Source organism: Terrapene carolina, unplaced genomic scaffold (genome assembly GCF_002925995.2).
Source record: "Terrapene carolina triunguis isolate 2854851 unplaced genomic scaffold, T_m_triunguis-2.0 Scaffold130, whole genome shotgun sequence".
NCBI lineage: Eukaryota > Metazoa > Chordata > Testudines > Emydidae > Terrapene > Terrapene triunguis.
The window spans coordinates 23,415,066-23,441,293 of record NW_020664481.1 but is presented as its reverse complement, the minus strand read 5'-3'; the positions used below and the strand labels follow the sequence as shown (position 1 = coordinate 23,441,293).

Here is a 26,228-nt window from a genome sequence, read left to right as displayed (position 1 = left end):
GATGCCTTCTGGCTGTAGAAAGTAGCAATCTGTTCCTTTACTAAGTTTGGTGCATTTTGTATTTGTTTCTAATGGGGACAGAAGCAGGGGAGACTATTCTTTGGGATGCAGGCTTGCTTATTTCTTCACTTTGACTGTAACATTTGGTATTATTCTCTCTGTATGTTAGAAATCATCTGGCTTTCAACCCATCGTACACTGTAGGATGTACAACCTGTAAGGAATTTAATATTAGGATATGTACAGTTAGGTAATACAGAGACCAAATAAAATGTAACTGGGAAATGGTGGTGGTTTTATTCTAATCTCTCCTTGCTCTTCAACAGGGAAACCGAATGTGAACTTGTAATGAAAAACGCATCAAAATAATTCAAGGGTAGGTGGAAAAGAAAGGGCAATTTTGCACAAAATCACTGTTCTACGTAGTGGGAACTCCAGTATCCTTCTATTGAAGCTGAGATGCCACAGTGCGGGAATGTCTGTACTGCCATCAGAGATGTGACTGCAGCCGTACAGACAGAGCCGAGCTAGCTTTGGCCTAGCTCACTCAAGTAACAATAGCAGGAGCCTAGGTGATCAAAGCTGTCTACACGTGCTACCATCGCATCTCTAACTGCTGTGTAGACATGTGCATGAAGGATGTAGGTGTTACACTAGTACAAGCATTAGAACTTACAGAAGGTCTATTACCAGAGTTGAACTTGTATCTGGTCTAGCAATACCGCTAGGATCTGTAACATACAAAACATGATCAAGGATTTGCCCTTTTTCCAGAACGCACACACTCCCACAGCTGTAAATGGGTGTCTGGTTATTGCTTTGAACATGGTGTGTAATAAGGGCAACAAAATGGGAATGGTATAACCCATTGGGAAAGCTGGAATTTGAGATGACAGTAACAGGCTATAGTTTGAAGAGGGGAGTATCAGGGACACCTTGGATTGCCCTTTCTCCTGCAGTGGCTGATACTTGGGGGTTGCTCTGATGAAAGGAAACCACGTACCATCAAAAGGGAAGAATATATAAAGGTGAGAGGAGGTGCAATGATCTTACAGCATCACTATGGTGTTTGACCGGCACCCTGCTGCATGGTAATGCTCGTCACTTAGCTAATTGGCCCCTAGGATTTAGCAAACAGGAGAGACTGTGTAAATTTTTTTTTAAAGCTAAAGTGAACGTAAACAGGGAAAGGCTGAGAAACACTCATCAGTCATTTGGAAACCATGCTGTCCTCCAGTAAGATGCATTGTTCTTTGCAAGCATGGCTGCCTCGGGGTTGCACCAAATAGGTCACACAGGTCAAACTGTAGGGGATCAAATTATGTGCAACTTGCTGAAGGCTGCTGGGTACCTGTAAGCACCTAGATTTTGTAGACCAGCTCCATGACAGCAATGGTGGTGCTCTGGCCAAATACAAAAGCGCCACAGAGGATGGAGATGACACCCCAAGCAATCAAACAGGACCTAGAAAATAGAAGAACAGTGCAATGGAACTCTAGGCAATGATTTCGTTTCCCAGGAGAAGGCTGATTTAAAGAGAAGTATTACCATAAATACAACTCTTCCCCTAAATAAGAAATTAACTTTTGTTCATTGAGATCTCAGGTTTAAAAAACACTAACTACCACTGATACCATAACTGTACTGTTCTTCAGACTGATGGTGCAGTGACTGAATTCAGCCTTATAACTTATTTTACTGAGGGGGAATGTTGCCCAATGACACCTCCTCAGCTGGTTAAAATGGCAGCAATTTTTAAATGGAAGTGGGCGGGGGGGGGGGGGGAGAGAAGTTTATGGGTGCCCACTACAAGTTAATTAAGCCTGACCCCAATTTCTCTGCCTGTCCATCCTGTATCTGTTACAGAGTTCCAGCCCCAATGTAAGGTTCTCCTGGAGCAGAGAGGTGCTGGGCCCTGTAATTCCCGCCCCTCTCTACTAAAGAGCAATTATCAGAAAAGACAACCCTTGCTGGGGGAATGCAGAGACACAGCAGCTCAACCAAAAATTACACTTTACTCCTGTTATCCCTGTGAGGGGATAAGCTGGGTTCAATTTCTTCCTGTGAAATGAGAGACCGTTGAGTGACTGCAGTCAAAATGTCAGTATGGATGCACACGTCAAAGAACCCAGCTTGACTTTCAGGTCTGAGGTAGAACTTCTGGCAGGGACATGCTCTAGTAGCCAAGGAGAGACCAAAGAACATGGACCTCTCACGTCATTTATAGAGAGAGTCAAACTATATTTCTAAGAGGAAAACGTTCCATTTTGCACAAAATAGTTGCAAGGCTCTTGCTTATGAGAAATTGCCAATGCACCCTCTACTACACAGAAATGTGGGCGCAGCTGAAGAATAAAGAAATTTTCCTTTTGCATTTTGCTCCTGTTTGCCCACTTGTCAGTATGGCTATAGCTTTGCTTTGGCAGGTAAGTGACAGTATTTTTTCTTAGCCCCAGGGTCCATCTTCCTGACCAAAGTAAAAAACCTCCCATGCTTTTGACATTTTAGTCAAATTCCATGACGACACTACATGAGTAATAAAGAGGATCTGGACACTGAAAGACCCTCAATCGTAGAGACTTTAAAAACATCCTAATTTGCTTTCAGTGGAGTCATGAATATTTTCTTTGGAAGAGAAGGATGTTTGGGTAAAGCTACGAGACTCCAAGAGACTGTCTGAAAACATGCCCACCAAACCTGTCAGCTGAGTGAGTGGTTTGTTCAGCGTAAGGCAGCAGAAGTGATAATCTGACAACTCTCCTCAGGTGAGCAGGACTGTCCCTGTCCATCTGAGCTATAGTGAAATGCAAAATTCAGTTTAAGAAACTTACATTGAAAGATACTTGTGAATTCGGTTGTGTCTTGACTTACAGTGAAACGTTACCAGTCTTTAATGATGAAATTCACAGAGACGCAAGGCTCTGCTTATGCACCCTTTAATTTGCTTAGGGCTTAAATATGACTTGGGCTGGCTCTCTCTACAGGCCCGTTCACTTCCTCCATCCCAGATGCAATAACTGAGAGACCTGAACCCATGACCTCCAGCATCGGAAGTGGGGGTCTTAGGTCTAAACCAACCAGGCCGCTGCACAGGGGTAAACAAACTGATTCCTTTCCAGCCTCTTCTTAAAGCCAACTCCTGGCTCACAAACACTCCATCCCACCCTGCCAAAGCCCATTAAAAAATTACAGGCCAGCATAGGGTAGTTCATAATTACCGATGGGCTTTGGCCATTCCTGAAATGAGCTCAGGAGGGAATTGCATCTAGCCCTCTTTGGCCAGAAGCACAAATGGTTTCAACATGGAAACCAGCCAGTGGGGCAGCATTATTTCAGGCAAAGAATCCTGGGAAGAAGCAAGACGACTTGGGGGGTAGGGGGTGCAGAGAAAGCAGACTCCAGCACCCGTGAAAAGGGCAAGTTATAATCAAGCAACAGCAGTTACTGCTTCGGGTTGTGTTGCCAGGTAACAGATGACTGCAGGCCAAGTGCCACAAGCTCAAGGCAAAGGCTGTGCAGTCTGCCACGAAAGGGGGCTGCTGTTACCAGATTCAGTCACGAAGGCCCAGATTCTCAAAGGTATTTAGGCGCCTAACTCCTGTTGATTTCAATGGGAGTTCAGTACCTTGGAGGATCTGGGCCAAAGGGCTCAGTTCGGTCACCCTTGCTTGCGTTGACTAAGACCATATTATACAAATAGTTCCCACCAGTGTCAGTCAATGTGCCTCTGTCTCACCTGTAAGAACAGGAGAAATAAACCCACTGAAATGTTAAAGTACTTACAAGGGTGAAGGTGACAGAATTGGGGCCTTACTATTTTAAGGGAATTAATCTGCATTTAGGTGGTGGTCTGACTGAAAGATACGTCGTAGAACATTAGGCTGTCAGCACTGTAGAATAAGCATTGATAAAATCCAAAGAACAACAGAAAACCTGCCTGCTTGTTCGTGAATTGGAAATTAATCTGCCTGTTTTCCAGCCCTCTGGGCCTGATAAATTAAGGCATTTAGTGCAAAATTCAGAGAAAAAAATACATTAAAATTCCTTACGAACAGCTAGAGCTGGGGGAACATGCGAGCGGTATTCATTCCAATACAAACCACATGTGCACTTTGACTGTATTCGTGACCCTTATTTGCCACGTGTACACAGGGATTTTTTAAAAATAAGATTGCAGAAAAGGGTCTCATGAGCAAACAAATATGTCCCCATGGCCATGTGGGCAGCTCTTCCATTGCTCGGGGAGCAGAACCACCACCAGGTGGTTTACGTGACCAGTTGCACACCGCATAGTGAAGAGTCTGGTTAAAAAGAAACCAAAATTTCTGACTGCAGAATTTAAATAGGAGAACCAGCTACATTTGCCTAATTTGTCAAATTATTCGCTAATAGTTCATCGAGCTCTACTAACATCTCAGATTACAAACCGAAATATTTAAGATCGAATTTCTTACCATTCAAATGGTTTCAAAACTCTTTACACAGCTTAGACAGTGAAACTAGACTGTCTGTTCCCCTCTCTCTCGACAGGAAGGGAAAATGACTGTGTAGTTATACACAAACACACTCATCCTTTTGGCTTTAACTGCTACGATTAATGTGTTATTTGATGTCACATTCTGAGACTGCAAGAGCCTTGCAGTGGAGTTTAGAAAGGAAAAAGGACACATTCATTCTACGTTAAGTTTTCATGGGCACTTCTGATGTGTGGGAGATGAAGACAGAAATGGAGGGACCCTGCCACATCTTTGAACTGACCATCAGGGACAGCTCCACTTACATAGGCTATACATGTAGTGCACTAGGAACATCTCCTAATAGTTATATGCCCAACATGGTATATGGAAGCTTACTTTTTTCTTGGTTCGATGGGTTCCGTTTCCATTGCACATACTAGACATAGCCCTGCAAATCAAAACATATAACGTATGTCATTTAAACATGTTACATTCATTCCCAAATATTCCTCGCAGTAACCACGAGAAGGCAGTGGCAATTTTAGAAGGCACCATACATTAGTGCGTTTAATTGCCAAGGTGTTGCATTAGTTCAGTTGTGCATTGCCAATCAGCACTACAGCTCTATTAGAACATGTATGGATAACGTCAGCTGGATGCCTTAACTTAAGACTTTTTCCCCCTATTTTCAGATGTTTAGCAGGATTTCCATCATTTTCTTTTGTGGCTTCTGCTCTGCAGACATGCACACTCACTTCTAGTTGTTACTTTAAACTTTTGCATGACACCCAGCTACATTTGGAGGGTTGTTACATAAAATCTTTCACGTGGGTTCATTTTACTTAGGAAAAAAATGATGATGGTTCAGATTTTTAGAGGTATTTAGGCATTGCTTTGCTCAGTATTGCAACGCCTAAATATCTTTAAAATCTGGGCCTTTGTCACTTCCATAACATGAGATAACTACTAGCGGTATGGAAATGTGACGGAGTATTGAAGGAATGTAAATGGAGAAGGGTAAGAAAGGAAGTGTCTTTTTTCCCCCCCGCCCTCTTTGCCCACAGAAAATGTGTTACTGAATGTCAGGAGCATCCATTAGATTTCACATCTACCTCCACCTACATTGCATCCCACCAAAAACAAAGTGTGTAGATTACAAGGTGCTGTTAGGATCAGACCATCTTTGGAAATTCACACAGGCCGTTGTTCTGAAGCCACACACATGGTTCTGGAATTACATTTGTTTTTGAAAAGTTCTCAATACATGGGCAACCTGATCACGTCTTCCTCCTGATCTCCCCCTTCCCACCTCCCCTACATACATTGAGAGGAAGATTTCTCTAGTGAGGAAATTTTCCACTCAGCTTGTACCCCTCTGATGACTATTGGAATTATTGCAAGAAAGTTCATGATGGCCATTTTGGAACACGTGAAAATCTTAATTGCCATGTTGATAATGCCGGGCCAGAGACAGCATTATAATTGGCACCTACACATCTATGTGAAGAGTTTTAGCCCAGGAGGCTCAAAGAGGAAGGGATTCGGTTAAAAAAATAAATCAATAAATAAATTCAACCAGGGAATTTATGTAAAATCAACAGTCCTGAGGCAGTTTGAAATAAAAATAAGTGGAGCTTCCAGCTATAATTACCTCTCACACCTTTCAGTGAAGGAAACTACAAAACATTTGCTCAAGAGGGTGGTAGCTGAAAACAGCAATGAACGGAGAAACACCCCGCTACTGAGTGCCTTGCAAAAGCAGTTCTAGACACATTCCTTTAAACAGAAGGGTCTCCCTTTTGCTGAAGAATGAACAATCCCCCACCCAAAAAATATTCAAGCCTAGAGTTTTGAATGTGTTCCATTGCATTTTACACCTAGGTGTAAGGGATTACACAAAGATACAAGGCTGCAGAGAATCCGAACCTGTGACTAATGGACACACTGATAAGTTACCAAACAAAATTCATAAATGTTTCTTTGTATCCAAAACTGCCAGATTGCAGCCACATCAGGAGATTCTCGTCTGAAGGCTACTTTTATGAGTCTATGGATTCTGGAGCCTTTCAACCTGGCTCTTTGCTCTAGGAATAGGCCCAAGCAGAAAGGCAAACTTAAAAAACCCATCCTCTTTCCCCCTCCAGCTCAGAGCCTCGAGATTAAAAAAGTTCCCAGATGAAATCTTGGGGAGAGATGATGTTGGGTTGTTTGTTTGTTTAAAGGAGCAAATGGAGCAGTGGTCATTGAGAAGTTTTTTAAACTTGCACATCGCTCCCAGTGCACCTGATCGGGAGCCCCACCTCCATGTCAATTCCCTTCTGTCACCCCAGTTTTCAAAGGAAATTAATTCACAAAAAGCGTTTTCACCCCAGAGACTCAGAACATGGGAAGTAAGTTTAGAAGCCTCACTGATCAATAGGAACTAACGCATCAAACCCTTCCCAGGCTCAGCTTCTGAATTAAAATGCACACACACATCTGTTAACAAGTACGTGCCTGGAAAGATGAAGATGAAGAACGCGCTGATGCCACCAATAATACTGATGACCTCGCTGATGTCGGGGACAAACAGAGCAATGACGAGCGTCACTAATATCCACGTGATAGTCAGCACAATCCTCGTACACCTCTCATAAGGCTCCAAGAGCACGACAGACCTGCACTTGTCATTCAGGCAGACATCCTGTAGGACAGACCTATCAGACAGACACAGCCAGGTTACATACAGCGCTGGGCTCAGAACTCCTTGCCCTTGTGTCTGCTAACGCCCAGTCAGTCAGTCACACATTGTGACGGGGTCTTTCTTGTGTCCCAAGCTACTGGTTGTTCTTCCCAGCGAAATGCATAATCGGGGCTCCAGTTACTTGGGCTGGATTGTATTGTTTGAGCAAGGCACTCAATAGGGGGCAGCGTAGAGCTCCGCTCCACCCCGGCAGGGAGTTGCTCATGGAACACGCGTTCTGTGTAGACAGACTTATACCTCCCACACACTCAATGCTGCCCCTTCCCAAGCGTGTCTGTGCGCAGACGGAAAGCACCACCTTTTGGGATGGGACAGGCTGTTTTCCCCAGCACGCTCCGCAAGGGGAGAGGCCATGGCTTCACCATCTCCCCATCCCAACACGGGCCCAGAAGTTCCTGCCCCTGCATGAAGGCCAGGACAACTCACTATCTGTATGACAGAAGCACCTAGAGGCCCAAGCCAAGACAGGGCTCAGCGAGTTACACTCACCTCGGCTTTGTCACAGTGCGGGGAAGATACCTGCCTGCTAAGAATCTCACTTTCCCAGGACCAGCTCTAGGCACCAGCAAACCAAGCACGTGCTTGGGGTGGCACAATTCCAGGGGCAGCATTCTGGGAAATTTTTTTTTTTTTTTTTGGCTTGGGGCGGCAAAAAAAAACCTAGAGCCGGCCCTGCACTTTCCCCTCTGATCCTCTTGGTCGGGGTCCTCGAGACACGCCCTTCCTTTTCCCTTCCACAAGACCCCCCGCCAACTAGGGGCTTTTGATGTGCCAGCTCGGCCACCCACACGCTCTTCCCCGAGGCTGCTTGCCCGGGTGTTCTGTTTTATAATCTCAGACAGCCCCTACCCATCGATCCCTTGTGGGGAGGTTGTCACTGCCTTCCATACGGTGACCACTGTCTTTAGGAACCTTCTTCGCTCTTATTATGCCTATTAGCCAGGGAAGGGCGAGTTCTGCACAGACTTCTCCCTTCACCATTGTGAAGGGATACCCCGTCGGTGGCAGATTTTCAGCCACCCCCATTTTGGGTCTTCGCCTAAGGCGTTAACTTTGAAACCAATTCACTGTTTTAGAGGTGGGCTGCGTTTTGCCATTAGTAATCTCTCTTTCCAAATCTTCTCTAGATGAAATCTACATCACTGACCCCTACCACCGTGTCAGCATGGGCATAAGCCCATTCCTAAACCCCGCACCCCCACCCATTTCAATAGCCATGCACAGCTGCAGCCTCTCTTACCTCCCCAGCAGGAGAACGATTGGGTAGATGGTAATGATGGAGATGCCAAAGAGTAGCCGGGCTATAATGATGACCAGGTCATTTCCTGGGTATGACATCAGAATATCGGCAGCAACATCAGCACCAAAGGTTAAATAGCCATAAAGCCCTAGAAACAAGAGAAGCAGCAAAGATCAGAGGCATTAAATGTGATATTGAGCTACGGTCGTGATACCATTTGGGGAGGAGGAACCAACTACGAGGGAAATTATTAAAATGAATGTGTATTGCTCATTATAGCCGGGGCAGGTAGCATTGCCTATTATTAAGGTTGCCCAACACATCCCATATAAAAATCTGCTTATAACTTTGCAAAACTTGAGCCATTTGGGCTGAAATGTTGCATGCTGGGTGTCCGTCTCAGGCTGATTTGCGAGGCGGGGGGCAGGGGGTGTAAAAGATTTGAAAGAATGGATGGTGGTCACTTAATGAGGAGCTATTCTGTTAAGGGAGCACGAACCATTCAGTGCACTGACTGAGGCTGGGGCCCTGTGGGAAATATAGTTGGGGATTACGTAACTGGAGACTGTATTCCAATGCAGACGCAACGGAAGGCCGCATCACGATTGCGCAGGCAAACTTAATTCTGGCATTTCATAACTTCTGAACGCTTTAGTCAAACAATTTAAAGGCATCCTGAGCACAATTAGCTGCCATGATGCTAATCAGGAAAGCCCTTGTCCGAGCGCTAGGGCATGTTTCACGTTGTATATTAACATAGTCTAACATGAAGTCATTGTCCAGTGTCAACAAGGCCTACCCGTGCAATGCGGTTTCTGGGTGAGAGGGTAAAAGTTTCAGCAGGTTGGGATAAGGCGAGAGGGAGGGGTTACCTGTAAGAGAATAAATTAACAGGCAGAAGAGCATGGACAGCACAGACACCACGATCCAAAGGGAGAGTTTCTTGTTGTGCATGCTGCTGTAGATGGCTATGCAGGCTTCATGACACTGAAACACACGAGAGAACACGGCACGCTTATCAGCAGGTGACGGGAGGATGAAATGCCTCTTGCCACATGAACTGCAAGCTATCGGCGTCTCATATTCCCTCTGTGCCACAGTCCCACCACTGCCCTGCCCCCAAACCTTCCCCTGGGGCCTCCCACTCCCATACGCAGCCACTCCGCCCTTCCCCCAGGCCCCTGCCTCAGCAGGAGGCAGACTGCTTGGGTACCTCCTGAGTCCCCTCCAGAGACAGGTCACCGCCCCTTGAGTGATTCTCCCCAGCCACCAAAACAAAGGGCTGGTCCTTCCTCCTGCCAGCAGAACAGAAGGGGATGTTCTCTGCCTCTGGAAGGGGCCACTCCCACCCCTCTCAGGGCCGGAAACCAAGCCGTTCCTTTCTCCCCACCTCAGACAGCAGGGGAAGGGAAACGACAAACCCCATAGTTCTTGTTGCCCCTACCCCCTCCATGGGGCAGGAACTGAGCCAAGCAGCTAACCTGCTATGGAGCGAAGTCTAGGGGAGCTCTGATCTGGGTTCCACTGGTTCTGCCTGCTCGGAGACCGGACCAGAACACAGCTCCAAACCCTCCCTCTGCGCTGACCCCTTGGCTCATGCAGGGCTCTTACTGTATCAGGCTTCCCACGTGAGGCAGCCCCATTAACACTACTGCTTAGAGAAAGAGATGCCCATTACTGGAAGCTCCTTAAATCAAGCCCCTTCCCCGTCCCCCCAAACTCACTAATGAAGGACACAACTCAACGTTGGGCTCACCAGACAGATATGGACCCTGCACTCCCGAAACTCCCAGGGTGAAAACCTAGCCCCATGGAAGTCAAGGGGAGTTTTGCCATGGACTTTCCTGGGGCCAGGATTTCACCCCCAGTGTCCCACCCGTAGATTCTGGGATGCATGGTCTTGTGGAGGTGGGAAGCGGGGTCTCTGCTTGTTCCTTGTCCTGGTCAGGAATCTGGGGGGGGGGTTCCCTAAACTGGGGCATCATGTTAAGTGAGAGCTTCTGCCAAGGCAGCTGTAGTAGTGACCCGCTGGACTGGCCCACCGAAAAGGACAATGGAAATCCACGGTGCTGTTACCTGAAATCCAAAACAGATCGTTGGGATGACACTGAACATGGAAGCCAAGGAAGACACCCTGCACGATTGGGAGAGGAAGGGGAGCACAGTTGATCAGTTCAGTTGAAGAAAAAGTAAGTCAATGGGGCAGGAAGAGAAATACATTCTCAGCCTGGCCTGGCACTACAGCGAAAAGCCGCCCTCCTGGGAAAGTAGCCCAGCAGCACAGCGTCTACTGGCTATTCCAAAAGGAGGCACGTTTGCACCCACTTACACAAGAGAGAATTCAGCTTCCATTCTTGCAACAGACTCTGCGTGCCTGGAGCCCCGCTGGCTTCCAGGAGAGTCAGCTCACGTGGAGTCAGTTGCAGGATTGGGGCCTTCGCTGCATACGGACACCCTAAACCCTGGCCTACCTGAGGGAATCATTCCCCACTGGCAGCCCCATACGTTTGCCAATGAACCCCTGGCACAGACAGTGCTCCCACAGTCACCCCCATTTTATAACCTGCCCTGAACCATCTCCTCAGCAGGTTTAACAGTGGTAAAGAGGCCTAAAGCCACCAGCCCCCTGCCCCAACCAGGGCTCTCACTCTTACTAATGCTAGTTCAGCTGAACTGGTGTTGGTACCAAAGTGAATTTATTGCTACAATTGCCTAGTGTAGACAAGGCCCTGGAGTCTTTCAGGGTTAACAAGACTGGAATTTCTAATGTAAGAAAGCAGAAAAAGCCTCCCACTGGGGAATTATTTGTGTGTGTGTGTGTGTGTGTGTGTGTTGGGGGGGAGGGTTCAGGCCTTCTTGATTTATCAGACTGAAGCAAAATAGATAAGGAAAAGGACAGAAGCCCAGTTCTCCCTCACACCCTCCATACACGGTCACCTTTGAAGAGCCACACAGCCATGACAAACCCTGAAACACACACTTCTCCCAACACCCAAGAATTCATCATCTTCCAATGATGCCTGCATGCCTCAAACACCCAGATGGCTCACAGACCCTTTGTAATAACGTACCCTCTGGCCTTCAAAATAGAGGGCCAGATCATCTGCATCGCTCCACTGAAGTCATGCCTGTGGCATTGATTTATGCTGCCAGCTGAGGATCTGACTCTGAAGTTGCTATTTTATGCAACCTAAATCCTTGTACAACCAATTTTTAACCACCCCTCTGTTGCCCATCTGAGGTATCTGGTGGGCCCCAATATATAGAAACCCCCTGCTTAGACATCCGCATCCCAGCAACAAAGGGTTACTACGCTAACCACCCTGCGATGGCATTGATTGCTTAGCCTTGTTTCAAAGTGAGCAGCATGCCCTTTGATGGATTAGTTACAGGGGCAGGGACAGCCAAGCACTCCCTAACGGCCTGAGATGCACATTAGCACCTCCAGGCATGATTGCAGCTGCCCTGGCCACTAACTTTAAGGTCAGCAAATCCAGGGCTCCTCCAGGACATTAGCACAGCATGGCAAGCCAAGGAGGAGGAATACAAAGGAAAAAACACAGGCAGACTTTCCTGCTGATTTAACAGCCTGGCACCGCATAAAAACAGCCCTGAAGTTCCAGCACATTTGTTGGGTTAGCATCCTAATTGCCACTCAGCACGTGTGCCTCCTGGGTTTAGTGCCAAGTCAAGGAGCCTGGAGTCCCTCGAAGCAGTGATACATGGTTGCACCAATACTTACCTTGAGGAATAATGGTGCTCATGCATGATAACATGCTCCGTTCTTAGGTAGTATTTTATTATAATCACCAGGGTCAGGTAACAAGCAGCCAAAGTACCTAAAATACTAAAACAAAAGATGGGAGAGGAAAAGTGTTACGCTTTTATCGCACAGAATGAAGATTCAGCCACGCTACGTTGGCAGGCTGTAACGTTCAATGAGTGTGAGTTACAACCCTATCAGAGAATATACTGCGATTCATAAGGGCAGCAACCTGGCTACTCACTGAAACTGGGAAAATACTGCGCTTGTGAGTTCCTGGGACTGCAGCCAGACCCCAAACATGCACCAGTGTCTGCACAAAGGGAAACACCGCCCTGTCCACAGAGAGAAACGCTTGAACTCTCACAGGAGTCTGGCCTGGAGTCTCCTCTCTCGCTTGGTTTACACTGCTGTGGCCTCCAATTCACAGAGGGGAAAGCGGGAGCACACGTTCACGCCCTCTGCCACATACATGCTTTCTGTAACACTCACCACTTCTTAGCTTTACAGAGACGGTAGATACAGGAATGAGCTCACCCGCCACTGAAATGCAACCGCCTCTGGGGTGGAACAAGAGACACACTGCACCAGCAGCACTACCCGGGAGTTTGAGGGAGTGAAAGGGAAAGATTAATATCTTGAACAAACGCCAGGCAGGGGGATTTAGGTAGAAAGAAAATTACCCAAGATGCCATTTGGCCAAGACCCAGATTTAGCACCCCCATTCCTGTGAGATTGCTATGGGATCTGGAGTGTCATTCAGAAACCTCTGCCCAAGTGAGAGCTGCTGAAAGGACGCGACCTCAGAGAAAGTCAGATTAACATGTTCACAGTCTCTTCTTACGCTGTCTATTTTAGGTCACATCCTATCTATTAGCAATTACAAGTGAGTTTATTGGCTGACATCCAGCTGGTCTTCTCAGCTCTACTCTGACCCTAGGGATTCACTTGCCATGTTGTATTTTCCATGTTCACCAGGAAGTTTCTTAATCTTTTCTAAGAAGCGAAACCAATTCACCAAGTCAACGAGAGCTCAGCTAACACACATGTAGGGCTCCCAATGATGCCCACAAACCCAAAGCACTAGCCCAGATTCAGTACCCGTGGACAGGTGTTTCTGTAGCGTGGTCAGAAGCTCACAAGCTCTTCACCTGCACTGACTGGAGCAGTGGGCGAGGATGGGCAGCAAGTGGCAGAGACGGGGCGTGGCCAGGATTCGGGCGAGTCGATAAAATCCGCGTTAACGCGGAGGCTGTGCACGTGCCGGATTTCAGCTCCTCCTCCTGCTAGCCAGGGGGAGTGGCTCACTTGAGTGCGTTTAAGACCAGCACATAGAAGAAAGCGAGACCAGGGCAGGGAGGAGGGCCAGCCGCTGACCTGGGAGTAATCTGAAGGCTACCTGCAGCTGCTCAGTGGCTCACTGGGTATACAGGGCACAGTGTCCTTGGTGCACACCAGCCTGCACCTGCCATGTCCCTCCTCTTAAGTCCCCACATCGGGTGAGCTGTAGTAACAGAGCACCATGCTTAGCAGCCCTGCCGGTGGCTCAGCACGCTTCTCTCACCCCTGGCTTGCAGGGCTGGGTGCATTTGGCCCCAGTTCAGCCTACCGGCCTTCCTCAGAGCTCTGTCATTAGCGCCAAGCGTACCTGGTGTATTTCTGGAACCCAATCTCCCTAGGAACAGACAGAGGGAAGATGACCAGGGCACACAGGGCAGTCAGGGTGAAGCGGTAATCTGTATACCAGTGCTGGGGAGGAGGTGGCCCTTCTCCACTCAGAGTCACATTCATGTAGAGGGAGTCACATACTGAAGAGGAGAAATGGAAGAGGTGGTTCAAGGGGGCAGGGGAGATCAGCATCCGCATGTCTCGTCAGCAGCAATAGGGCCAGCAACAGCGTGAATCGCTTTTTAGATCTCAAACGCAGGAACTGCTCAGTAGCACCCAGGAATTAAGATCAAGTTTCAAACCGAGGGCTCAAGGGCCGTAAGAATCTCACATGCAGCATGCAGTCTCTACAGGGAGTCTACAGTCCTATCAGTGTAACAGCTCGACTAGCCTCCGCTGGAAACAGGAGTTTACAAAAAGTCTGGGAGGGTTTGACCATGGAGAAAGTGGCCCTTGGCAGAACAGAACATTGACAGGACGGCCGCCTTTCACCAAATACACAGGGCACAGGGCGTGCCAACCACTCGGCCTCCCTCAAAATTGTCTCTGTGCTGATAAAGTTAACAGCCTAATTTTCCAAATGTGACTAGTGATTTTGGGTGCTTTCCTGGAGACGCCTTAAAGGGGCCAATTTTTTTTTAAGAGAGCAGACGCTCAGCACTTTCCAAAAATCAGGCCTCTTTATGGTATCTCAAGTTGGGCACCCCCGCCCCAAAATCAAGCCCAACACATTTATTTTGGAAGTCTCTTACGCGCGCCTATGGGGCAGTTTACATACACGCAGAGAGCCTGAATGACGCAGACTGCAATAGCTCATGCTATTGGCACGAGCCTGAATGGCCACCTCTCCTTTGGAGGGTCTAGGGTCATGGTCAGAACAAGGGGACTCTGTGTCAGGTCCATTCCCTAAGCAGGGACACTTACATTTTTCCAGCTGATCGCCCACCACTCTGAGGAAGGCTACGGAAATCATGAAGAGATTTAAAATGAAGCAGATCTCGCAGAGCTTCCCAATGGCCGACCCACAGATTTCTCTGACTACGCCCTGGTACGTGGACTGGGTGCTGATGGAGGAGGCATATCCCAGGATCACTAGGCCGCTAATTAGGAATATTAAGGAGCCCTGCAGAGATGGAGGACATAGGAAAGAAAAGGGCAGTGAGTTTGCATTTATATTGGTCCTCCTTTAACCAGTGAGGATTAGAGCTGCCCATCTTATGCTGTGAAAGTCTGTCCCCAAAAAGCCCTGGAAGTTACATGGCTTCATAAAGCAATCGATACCCAAGACAAACACATCCCAGGCTTTGGCAAGAGGAGGCTGCTTCCTTTGGAGTCTTCCAGTAAAGTGAATGCCCCTGAACCATTAGGAGATAGAGAAGGGAGAGAGCAGAATCCCTGCCATCACTAAGGTATTATTTGTATTGCCCTCGTCATGGACCAGGACCCCACAGCACTAGGCGCTGTAGGAACATACATGGCCGGCTCCAGGCACCAGCCAACCAAGCAGGTGCTTGGGGCAGCACATTTTGGGGCACCCTGGGGCCGCTGCGGTTCACGTCGGGGAGCAGTGCCTGCACCTTATGGCCGGGTGGGCTCCGAGCGCGGGACACTCGGCTGGGGGCCGCCCCTCGGGGCACACGGAGCCGCCTGCAGGTGCCGCAGGGCGGCCACCCCCCAGCACCGCAGCCGGGGCTGGGCGAAGCGGCCAGAGCCGCTCAGGGACTGTGGCAGGGCGGCCAGGAGAAGCAGCAGGAGTGGGGCCATAGAGGGCGGGGCGCTGCTGTGCGGTGCCCGCGTCCCGCTCTCTGTGGCTCCACTCGCTCTGGGGCTGCCCTGCCCCGGCTCCTCAGCCCCCTGCCAGGGCGGTCCCCCCTGCTCTGTCCTCCCCAGTCTCGGCTGGAGGCAGGAGCCCCGGCTGGAGGGACCCTGGGCTGAGGCACGGCCCGGGAGCCCTGCTGCTTACCCCGACCCTGCCAGCGCTGGACCGACTGGAGGCCAGGGGGAAGCGGGTGGAGTCAGCGCTGGTGGGGGGAAGCCCAGAGTTGGGGTGGGAGGGGGTGCCGGGGGGGGGAGAGCCCAGGGTTGTGGTGGCAGAGGGTGCGGGTGGGGTGGGGGGAGCCCAGGGCTGGGGTGGGGGCAGTCAAAATTTTTTTTGCTTGGGCCAGCAAAAAACCTAGAGCTGGCCCTGGGAACATAGAACAAAAAGATACTTTTGAGGGATAAGAGAGAAAAATCTAAAACAGAATTGGCAACGTCCAATCTTGTATCTGGCCACTAGATGGCAGAGGGCAATCTAACCGCCTACTTTAATGGATGCATTGACATTTCTAATGCAGTTGGTTAGCCCTCATTCATAGATGGTTAGAAAGGGGTGTTATATATCTATGTATAATGTAACGTATCCATCCAAGCTTGAGTACAGTGAATATGCAAGTGTAACGAGAGTCTTTAGGTTTGGTTTCTCTTGTTTATTTCCCGGTGGAACCTGGGCCATAGTAGAACACAGGCGATCTGCCAATGCTATTCTGAAGGACACACACCTAGTATGTCAGTCCATGGTGGTGGTGCTTTTTTACACTAGCGGCCAAGATAGGCTACGAATGAAGGATCGTTTTATGAGAATAATCATGGGTTAGCAAGTTTTCCTGTCAAAACACCCTCCAGCAGCATCACCTCAGTATTACCCACACGCTGTGTGCTTTTGTTTTATGGCACACACCACACCTTCAAATTTCCACCGCTCTTTTGCATGTTCAGAGCCAGTGGTGGGTTTTGGTTCTCAGAGCCATTGCAGCCACACGCCACACGCTGTTCTCTCGCTTGTTGTTTTTTCGTACTCTAACCTTCATATAGAAATGTAGCGCTTGATATCTGTGTGCGTGTGTGTGTGTGTAGAACAGAACAACACAGCAAGAGGGATAGGATTATAAAAAAACGAAACCCAAAGGCAGCATCATGGCTTCCTAACTCAGTACTACACTTGAGCGTTTTTTTCCCCTTGCCAACCCCACTATGCCCGAAATCGAGAAAATTCTTCCTCTCTCCTGCTACAACCTGCGTAGGGGAGAGAGTCAGCATCAAAGCCAGGATCTGAATGCAAGAGGCCTCGCTCCCAGTTCTGTGCTCAGATGAAGGAGTGGGAAGTGTTAGGACAATACAAGGTATAGAACTGGTACTTACCGTGTAAAATGGCTACATCAGGAACCCGCCAAAACTCAGAATTTGCCAGGCATCAGCGTGTACCTCTCGCCGGAGAGTTGGAGGGAATGTCAGTTACCGCTCTGTAGTAACTGTTAACAAAGGCTGCCTTTCAGCAGACAGCCTCTGCAAATGAGAAATCTATCGATGGACTTTCAGTTTGAAGCCTCCATCCCAGCCACATATTAAAGGCTACTTTAATCCACAAAAAATAATATGTTCAATACCCCAGAGATATTGAAATGGAAGATGATTAAGATTTAAGGGAGGACTCTGCTCAGTCCTCGGTGAATGCACAAGAGGACGGGGTAGGGATAGAGGGCAAGACAATGATTTTCTCCCACCCCCTTGTGCTCCCGCACAGCACCTGACACATCACAGCTTTTGGACTCTCCGATCGTTACTTTTCACTAGCACTATACAAAGTGGGCTGGAACATGGCCTCAGCCCCAGTCATCAATGGAGCAGACACTTCATCTTCTTCAAGGGTGGTACAGCAGCCATGCTCCCCCACACACCCCCAATCACACTTTCTGGAGTCACAAGAAGTGTTTAATTTCACTTTAGTGGGTTTCAGATCTGATAGCAGGTGCCTCCTGACCAAGGTGGCAGCTCCATAGGTTTTTGTCTTTGAATTCTTATCCTCCAAGTTAACTTCGCTTACTGCGTGAGAGGTGACTCACAAACAGCACTGGCATTGAAATACTTCATCCTTTCCCAATGCACTTTTCCCAACTTCTAAACCTTTGATTGGTCAGCAGATAGCCCTTGGTTTCATCAGAATGTCTGCTTACTGCCTCTGTTAAAGGAATGGTGCACCTGGAAACTAGTCAGCTACATGAAAAAGAATTGGAAGTGATTTCAGATACTGCACTTGCCACCAACTTCCCCTGCCAATTTTTGTAGGTTTCCAATCCCATCTTTAAAAATCTTCTTCTCCCTCTTGCTGGCAGCTGCCACGCAAAAGAGTGAACCCCAACAAGAAGGGAAACTGACTGACTCTACATGGGAAACAGTGAAACTGACGATGCAGAAGTGGGACAGATGGGGGGGGAAGTGTTGCAGTTAGGGGAGGACTTTCCTTCCTGCCTCTTTGTGCTGGGAAGCCTGAGCTACACATAAGAGAAATAATACCACCTACCCTTACATAGCACTTGTCATCAGTAGATCTCCATTACGTCGCCTAGGAGGTCAATATCATTATAAATACAATCAAACTGGTTACAAGGTTCTCACCACTACCCTGCCGCCAGAGGTGAAAGTGAGCCGGTACGGGCTAGTTCAGCGTACCATAAGAACCCGCGCCTCCCCTGTCGGCGGCCCTGCTGGTAGGGTCCGTACCAGGCCGCCGACAGGGAAGGCAAAAGGGGGAGGGACGTTAAAGCGCTTTAAGGACGGTCCTTTAAATTTGCACTTTAATTTTGCTGCGCCCCCCCCCCCCATTGGGGGCCCTACCAGCAGGGCCACCAACGGGGGGGTGGGGGGGAGGAGCGCAATAACGTTAAAGCGCTGCCGTGGCAAAGGACCCTGCGGTGCTTTAACATCCCTGCCCCTTTTGCCCCCCCTCGGCTGCCGATGGGCGGGGGGGGGGGGGGAAAGGGGGACAGTGCCCCGGGGGCCGGGGTTTTAAAAGGGTCCAGGGCTCTGGACGCTGCTGCCGCAATAGCAGCGGAGACATTCCCAGTCAGGCTGGAGCCTGGGCTCCGAGACCGAGACCCTTCCCGGTCGCTGGGTTTCAGAGCCTGGGCTCCAGCCTGAGTGGGAATGTCTACACGGCTGTTTTTAGCCCCGCAGCCTGAGCCCCGCAAGCCGGACGGAGTCCTTTGACCTGGGCACTGAGACTCAGTGCTCCGAGTTTTTCTTTGCAGTGCAGACGTCCCTTCACTGCCTTCACTCAAATCACCATTATACAAGCACAGAGCAATGACAAGGGAAGTCTGATATTTGAGATGAAAGAGCCAAGATTCAGATTAAGTTTCCTCCAGGGGTTTTGCAGAGAAGATCTAGAAGTTCCTAAACCTGCAAACTCACCAGCAAGCATTTACAGTGGCACCAATTACACCCCTGATGAGGATGACAGAGGCAGAGATGGACACACCCAAAACAATACATCTTAAGGGGAAGCCTGCCTTCACGGAGGGAATGAACCCAGAAGAAATCTCTTAATTAATGCACACCTGGTAGTAATCTTATTTAAAATAAAATACAAAGTTAAAAGATTTAAACCTGCCTTTATTTTCATTTAGTCTTCAGTTAAATCCACTAGAACCGGGGAAAAAAGGCCAGAGAACTAGCTATACACACGGGCCTCATCTCCAGCCTGGTTTAGCTGCCCCCACTCCCTTTGACTTCAGTCAGCGTTGTGGGTGCTCAGCATCTCTGGGGATCAGGCCCATAGGATACGATTTCCTCAGCGTCAGTTCAAGGTCCTGCTCATGCCGCCATGCACAGCTGTGAGAAGTTCCACTGAGCCCGTGTGTGCTGAAGAAATACTAGAGTCAATAACTCCCTGGGAATACTCACCGTAAGGAACAGGGCCACAGGGTCACAGCCCAGCTGGCAAATCAAGGCCCTAAATCACCCCAACATGCACTTTAAGAGAGAAAATGGAAAGTCAGGCGACTCCACTTAGATGCACATAAGTCAAGAGAACATTAAAAAACAAACAAACCAAAAAACACCACAGAATCATCCTTCAGTTTAATTATTCTAACGGTGACATTAAAGCACCATATTGCATATTACAGATCAGACTTACAATACGTTTGAAAGTCTCAGCACCATGTGACAGAATTTGCACAGGCAGTCAGACTCTCCTTTGTGAGCTAACTACAGGAAGATAGCTCTCCAGGTTAGGGTGACCAGACAGCAAACGTGAAAAAAATCGGGACAGGGGGTCGGGGGTAATAGGAGCCTATATAAGAAAAAGACCCAAAAATCAGGACTGTCCCTTTAAAATTGGGACATCTGGTCACCCTACTCCAGGTAGTCCTGATTTCATCCATGTCCCAACTCCTGTGGGCCTTGCTTGCATCAAGCTGAAAAGACTAAGATGTGATCAATTTGTTACCGTTACTTTATACCCTTATCCCAACCCCATTCACTTCAATGAGCTTTGGATCAGGCCCTCAGTCAGTGACTCATTTAAACTTGATGCAGGAAAGGGAAAATGGGGCTCAGATCATATTCCTTATAAAAATCTAACGGAGAGAGTGGGGCCCCGTTCTTCTCACTTACACCAGTGAAGCTTGATTGCTATACAACAGGAGTAATTTCACTGAACCCAGTGTAAGGAAGAGGAGGAGAAGGTCTAGTGCCATCAACATAATAAAGGTCCATATTCTCGTGAGGGGAAGATTTTCAAAAGGCATAAAGGGCAGGTGGGCTCCCAAGTCCCATTTGTGCCTTTGAAAAATTCCCCTGTAACCTTTTGAACCTACTCCTACGTCACTCAGTTCCTGTAAATCCTAGAGACAAAAGACAATGGTTTCTATGCTGGAGGCGTCAGGCTATTTGTGAGGACACGGTTGCCCATTAGTTGTGCTTTTATGTGTTTTTATATTTGATTTTAATGGTTGTTGTCTCACCAACGTTAAACCGCAAGAAAAGAGTCTGTTACACAAGTTGTGTGATCTCGTATAAGAACTCTTACCAGCTGGAGGACAAGAAATGCATATTATGCCAATAAACATGAATAGCACATAAACAGCACTGTATTAATGGGTTACTTACATTCTGATTGTGTACATACTATATTGAATATCTTTGATTATTTGTTAACAATTAGTTGTTAATTGTTAACAACTAATGCTCAATAGTTGTTAACAATTCTATTAGTATAAATGAAAATTAGGTATGTGTCTTACTCTTCAGAATCTTTGTTACTTAGTAGACTTTCATCAACCTGTAATTCGTTCATTTGGGTCCCATTCAATATCGTCATGTCATGATCTTTCTCACTTCAGATTCCTTAAATCCTGCATTTTCATGTTGAAGACTCCCCGGTTATCTTAAATCTATTTTATGCTGATGTGAGGCCCAATCCAAACACCTGTTCAGCCAAAGGAGCCTTCCCACTGCCTTCTATGGGTGTTGAAGCTAACCGAGAATATGGAGATTTTTTCTTTAACATTGCTGGTTGGAAACTACAGACATGAAGGTAATTGTGTACCTCTATCTGAAGGAGAATTAGATTAAAATAACATTGACTTCTTTGCACAATAATCAAACTTTGCAGAAAAATGTGGCACTGGAGTCGGTGGATAATTGATTGGAAAAGCTTCAATTAATCAAGAAATTTCACTGGCAGAGTAGAAAACTCTCTCTTACATATCTCAATTACCAGCAATATGAACAAATAATTTAAAATCCTCCAATAGACAGGTCATACCCACGCACAGCATCCCCATAGATTTCCATACAGGGGTGCCATCTTTGTCCCTGTAGCTATCCACATCCACTTACCACAAGTCTAATGTAGTTCTTATTCATTAAAATTCTAATGCGGAGCATCCAGAAAAGGTGAATTCAAGCAAGATTTCGTTGCCTCAGTCCTATCACTAGGAAGTAGTATCAGTGCACACAAGTTGGTCATGCTTAATGTTGCCAAAATTCAAATTATGGCTTTTCCCCCCTCCCCCAAGTCCATTGACTTTTAATTATAAAAATCTATAATATCCTTGATAGAAGGAAAATTATATAGATATGGTCTTTACTATAAAAAAGTAAAACAAACTGAGAAAAAGGTTGCAAATTTGAATCTGTCAGATCTATCTGGTGTTTTTACCATCAAAGGTTAATGTACTTTTGGTAATATATAAACTGAATCTTATTGAATGCTCGAGCCAATATCTCTCCCTTTATTATTCAAATCATAAGAATAATTTGTTTTTAATAGGAGAATGTTGGAAGTTATATATACACATCTCATTTCTGTTATCCTCACTCACCTCAATTACTAACCCAATTATCTTTGTTAATGGCTTTTATGATCACGTATACCTTCGCAATTTTTACAAAACTTTCCATTTCTTCACAAGTTAGTCAAGTACGTTTTGTTGGGGTTTTTAATGTAACATTTTCTCCCATAAGAATTGTACCAAGTTGATAGGAGTCTCCATTCGGACGACTTGGTGGCAGCTAAAGGCTCCCTCCCTTAGCTGGAATTGGGGCCCTCTTGGGCTAGATGCCATAGGCTGACATGGCGTCTGCACCACTACAGTCTGAGGCCCTGGATTCCAAACATTCCCATGCTCAGCTTGGAGCATGTGCTCATGTGTTGGCAGCGCTGGGGTGTAAAGGAGATCCGTGATGGACATAGGGCAGAGGATATGCAAGCACAGTGATCAGCACAATGTTAGTCACATCTATACATTTGCACATCGACGCAAAACAGGGACTGGCTCTGAACTATTTTTAACTCCCTGCCCCCTACCCTAATTACAGGGTAAACCACTGAGCCACCTCCGACCAGATGCCATTTGAACTCACCTCTTTTCTCTGCTTTTGCTCTACAGTTACTAGCTAGTGCCACTGTTTCAACACGGATAAGAGGTGGTGCATAGAGGGCAGGGGAGGAGGTCAGTCTCACAGCAGAGAGATACTCTACAGGACCTGAGGGGAACAGGGAGTGTGAGAGGAACAGGGGGAAATACAGAAAGCCATTTGTTACCACTAGAGAAAGATTAAGCTACAGGATTTCTTTTAGCCACTAACGCAGAATCTTTGCCCCTCCAGCGCACTAGTCAATCACTATACAGAAAGCCCTGGGATATTTACTTGTCACTTACCAGTTCCACAAGAACAGCTGTAGTGATCCCTCCAGCCTTATTGAAAGCCCATGGGAAATTAAGAAGTCCTGCTCCAAGAGATGATTTCAGCATAATAAAGACAGCCCCGGCAGAGGATAAGTTTGGGCTACCTGACTCCAGAGTAGGCTTAGCTAACAAGCCGATGCTCTCTCTAGCCAACTCCTCCATCTCTGAAAGGAAAGAGGGCTGGGTTTAATTGTCTCAGAGTGGACAGATCTATTTGACTAACAAGTCTCTCTGGAATAACAGATCCTGGGGAAGGTGCCTCCACTCACATAGCTCTAGAGCTGAATTCGGAGTAGCACAAATTCCTTCAAACAGTTTATTCCCTGCTTTGGCGAAGAACATTAAAAGGAGTGGGGGGCTCAGAACTTTCACCCCCAATCACAGACCTGCGGGGGGGAGGGATTGTGGGAAACCAGATTCTTCTCAACCAATCAAGGGTCAGGAGAATGTGAACCAATTAACTGAGCCAACTTGTGTTCAGTCATTTCTCAGTGGCTCATTTAATTGACGATCTCTCTGGAGAGGATTAAACAGGAGCAAAGTAAGCAGCGAAGTGGTGTCAGATTCTGCAGAGAGGTGTGTGCAGAGATGAAGAACAAAGAAACGGGCTTAGGGGAAAACCAGGGTCGGGGGAGAGTTTAATATGAGTGTTCTGTCCTCTGTGCAATCCAAACTAGATGCCTACAGATTAGAAAACGACAATCTGGACCTGATCCATAGCTCACTGACACCTGTGGAAAGACCCCTCCCTATCCACTGACTTCATGGGATTTTTGTCAGACCTTATTGGCCCCAGTTCAGCAAGTTCCGTAAGAACATGCTTACCTTGAAATGTGTGCAGAAATGCTCTGCTGAATCAGGGCTTACGTGTATTATTCTTACCCTCTGTTGAATGACAAGGATTCTAAACATCTCTGTTCTTAACAGCACAAGAGATACCCAAACTGATAGTTGTCTCCCCTGCCTCAGTTTCCTCACCTCTCTGGAGTGTTCTCTGGGCTTGGGCAGAGTCTTCTGAGGTGCCCAGGATCCTTCCTCTAGGGCCCAGGGCTTCTCTTCAGAAATATGGAGCCTTCTCTGACCTTGGCTAGTCCACAGGTCAACAGGATTCCCCTGCTAACCAAAGCCTTCCTCTCTCTCCTGCCCAAAGCTTCCTGTGTGGCTGGGTGAATCTTCCCCTGACCCACCCAGCTTCTGTGGCTACTCGAGACTAGCATCAACACCTGGGATTCTTTGTTGCATGTCTGGGGATTTTCCACTATCGCAGATACATTTTTAATCCTTTGGAAGAAGGCTAAACACACAATATCAAATTTCTCCATTGTTTCTTTGGTTTCTCAGCTCCGGGTTACTGTTTTCATATTAAAGCAGTGTTACTAACTAGATAAACAGACCTAGCAGGCATATATAGAACAGCAACGTAGAATTGTAGAATGTTGCAAATCAACATTTGATTAAGGATTTCCCTTATCCCCCTTCATATTGAATCAACTTCTGCAATAAAATCTCTTCTACAGTATGGAGAAAATGGATACATGAGCCAGATTCTACTCTCACTTGCACCAAATTCACTGACCCAGTCCAGTGGCTTCAATAGAGTCACTCCAAATTCAAACAAGTGAGACAGGAGAATCGGGCACACTGTGCCCAGTCAGAGTCCACAGAACCAAGGGCCAGATTTGACCTCAGTCACATTGGAGTAAAAGTCAGAATCATTCCACTAAAGTCAATGGTAGTTGTCTAGATTTACACATGGGTAACTGAGCATAGACTCTCTGCTCAGTGAGGAAAGTAGCTTCACTCAAACTCCTCTCCGATTAACATCCCATCATGGTTCACATAGAATCCCTGTTTTTTTCCCAGCAAGGTACAATCTAATTCTCTCTAAAGCTGCATGGAACTTAGGAAATGTCCCAGCCAAAGGAAAGCGTTGATTTGCCCAGCAGAGTTTGTTTGGTCTCTCATGAGCACTAAGATAGGCGCATGATCACCACTGCAGAGGAAGGGACTAACAAATGTACATGAGTCGTCATAGTGGCCGGCACATTTATCTCCAAGTCAATAGGCTGAGCGTTCAAGTTCCCTGCCAGGACAGGGGCTCATCTTGGAATTTCCATTTCTGCAACTTGCCCACAAATGGAGGTGGGTTTGCGAAGCCGCTAGTGGCGGCGAAGGGAGAGAGGGTGTTTACGTAGCTCTAATTTGGGCTGCTTTAGGGGTTGCCACTTCTGGTAAATGACCCATTTGGACTCTTTCCTCCAGCCCAGGGGGTCACGGCTGGGGGCTCCATCAGGATTTCTGTAGCTGCCCATGTGCAGTGAGGAAGTTCAACCTGCAGCTGTCAAGGAGAGTGCTTGTTGGCATTGTCAGCAGAGGCCAAGGGTTGACTAGCTGTGGACAATCAACTATCTTCCCACGCCTCGGGGTGACCCCTTCTGCTCAGGGGGAGGCACGTTAGTGGGGTAATAGGGGTTGTTTGCACTGATGCTGTCCCACTTTTATGCACCTTAGGACGTCAGGCTCCATGGCTGCTAACCTAGAACCTTTCACAAGCACTAATGGCCTAATCCTACACCCAACCCCCAATACCAAGGCTGACCACTGGGGATAGCCAAGTGGGTAATCCTGGACTCTCTCTGTGGCTGTTACTGCATCAGCCTGCATATCGTTGCTTGTACTCCCAACTCGGCAAGGGACAGTGGCCAATGGACTCAAGCAGCGATGGCTGCACCAGCTCCCCACCCCATTCTGTTCCTTAACACCCCTCTGACAGCATTTCCATGGAGCTGGGCTCCATATCTGGGATGTGCTCCCCATCAAACCTCCCCAGATCCTGCTCCCAAGGCATCAGAACCGTCCCAGTGCAAGGAACAAGCACACAAATTAAAAACTGGCGACACACATTCAGCCAGAACTCACGCAATCCATTTAGAAAGGAAGAAATTTGTTGTTAAATAGCTTTGCCTTCACCTTCTAATTCCGAATATTGGGGGATGCACTGGGCTAACCGACTGTTCAGAGGAAAGGGTTAATCCCTATGCATCACGGTAGACATTTTGGTCCCCATGTCATTTTAGCTAGGGTGATGCCTGGCTGCTTTGTCTTAATTCCTAGTTGCTTGTAACCAGGGTCTCCAAGGAGAGCACACCTTAGTATTAATACCACATGTGAATGACTCCCTGGGACACTCTGACAGTCCCTCATTCATTTTATATTTCCCAAATATGTGACCTTCTGATCTCAGTAAGAGGGATAAAGAGACTTTAATCAGCTGCTCTAAGGAATTATGGATGGCTAATTGTGCCTGTCGCCTCAATTATATCTTTGCAGCCTATGGTGTTTG

The 26,228-nt window shown here is 47.4% G+C and overlaps 1 protein-coding gene across 1 annotated transcript; it reads right to left on the bottom strand.

Annotated features, from left to right (window-relative positions):
- Positions 1–1,361: 1,361 nt before the first annotated feature.
- Positions 1,362–23,056, bottom strand: SLC38A8 (solute carrier family 38 member 8). Its single transcript, XM_024202221.1, has 10 exons — positions 22,859–23,056; positions 14,796–14,994; positions 13,852–14,011; positions 12,183–12,287; positions 10,517–10,574; positions 9,313–9,427; positions 8,441–8,588; positions 6,954–7,153; positions 4,854–4,905; positions 1,362–1,464 (listed from the first exon to the last, which is right to left on the bottom strand). The coding sequence occupies exons 1-10, from the start codon at positions 23,045–23,047 to the stop codon at positions 1,362–1,364; spliced, it is 1,329 nt and encodes a 442-aa protein (XP_024057989.1). The 5' UTR covers positions 23,048–23,056.
- Positions 23,057–26,228: the final 3,172 nt, after the last annotated feature.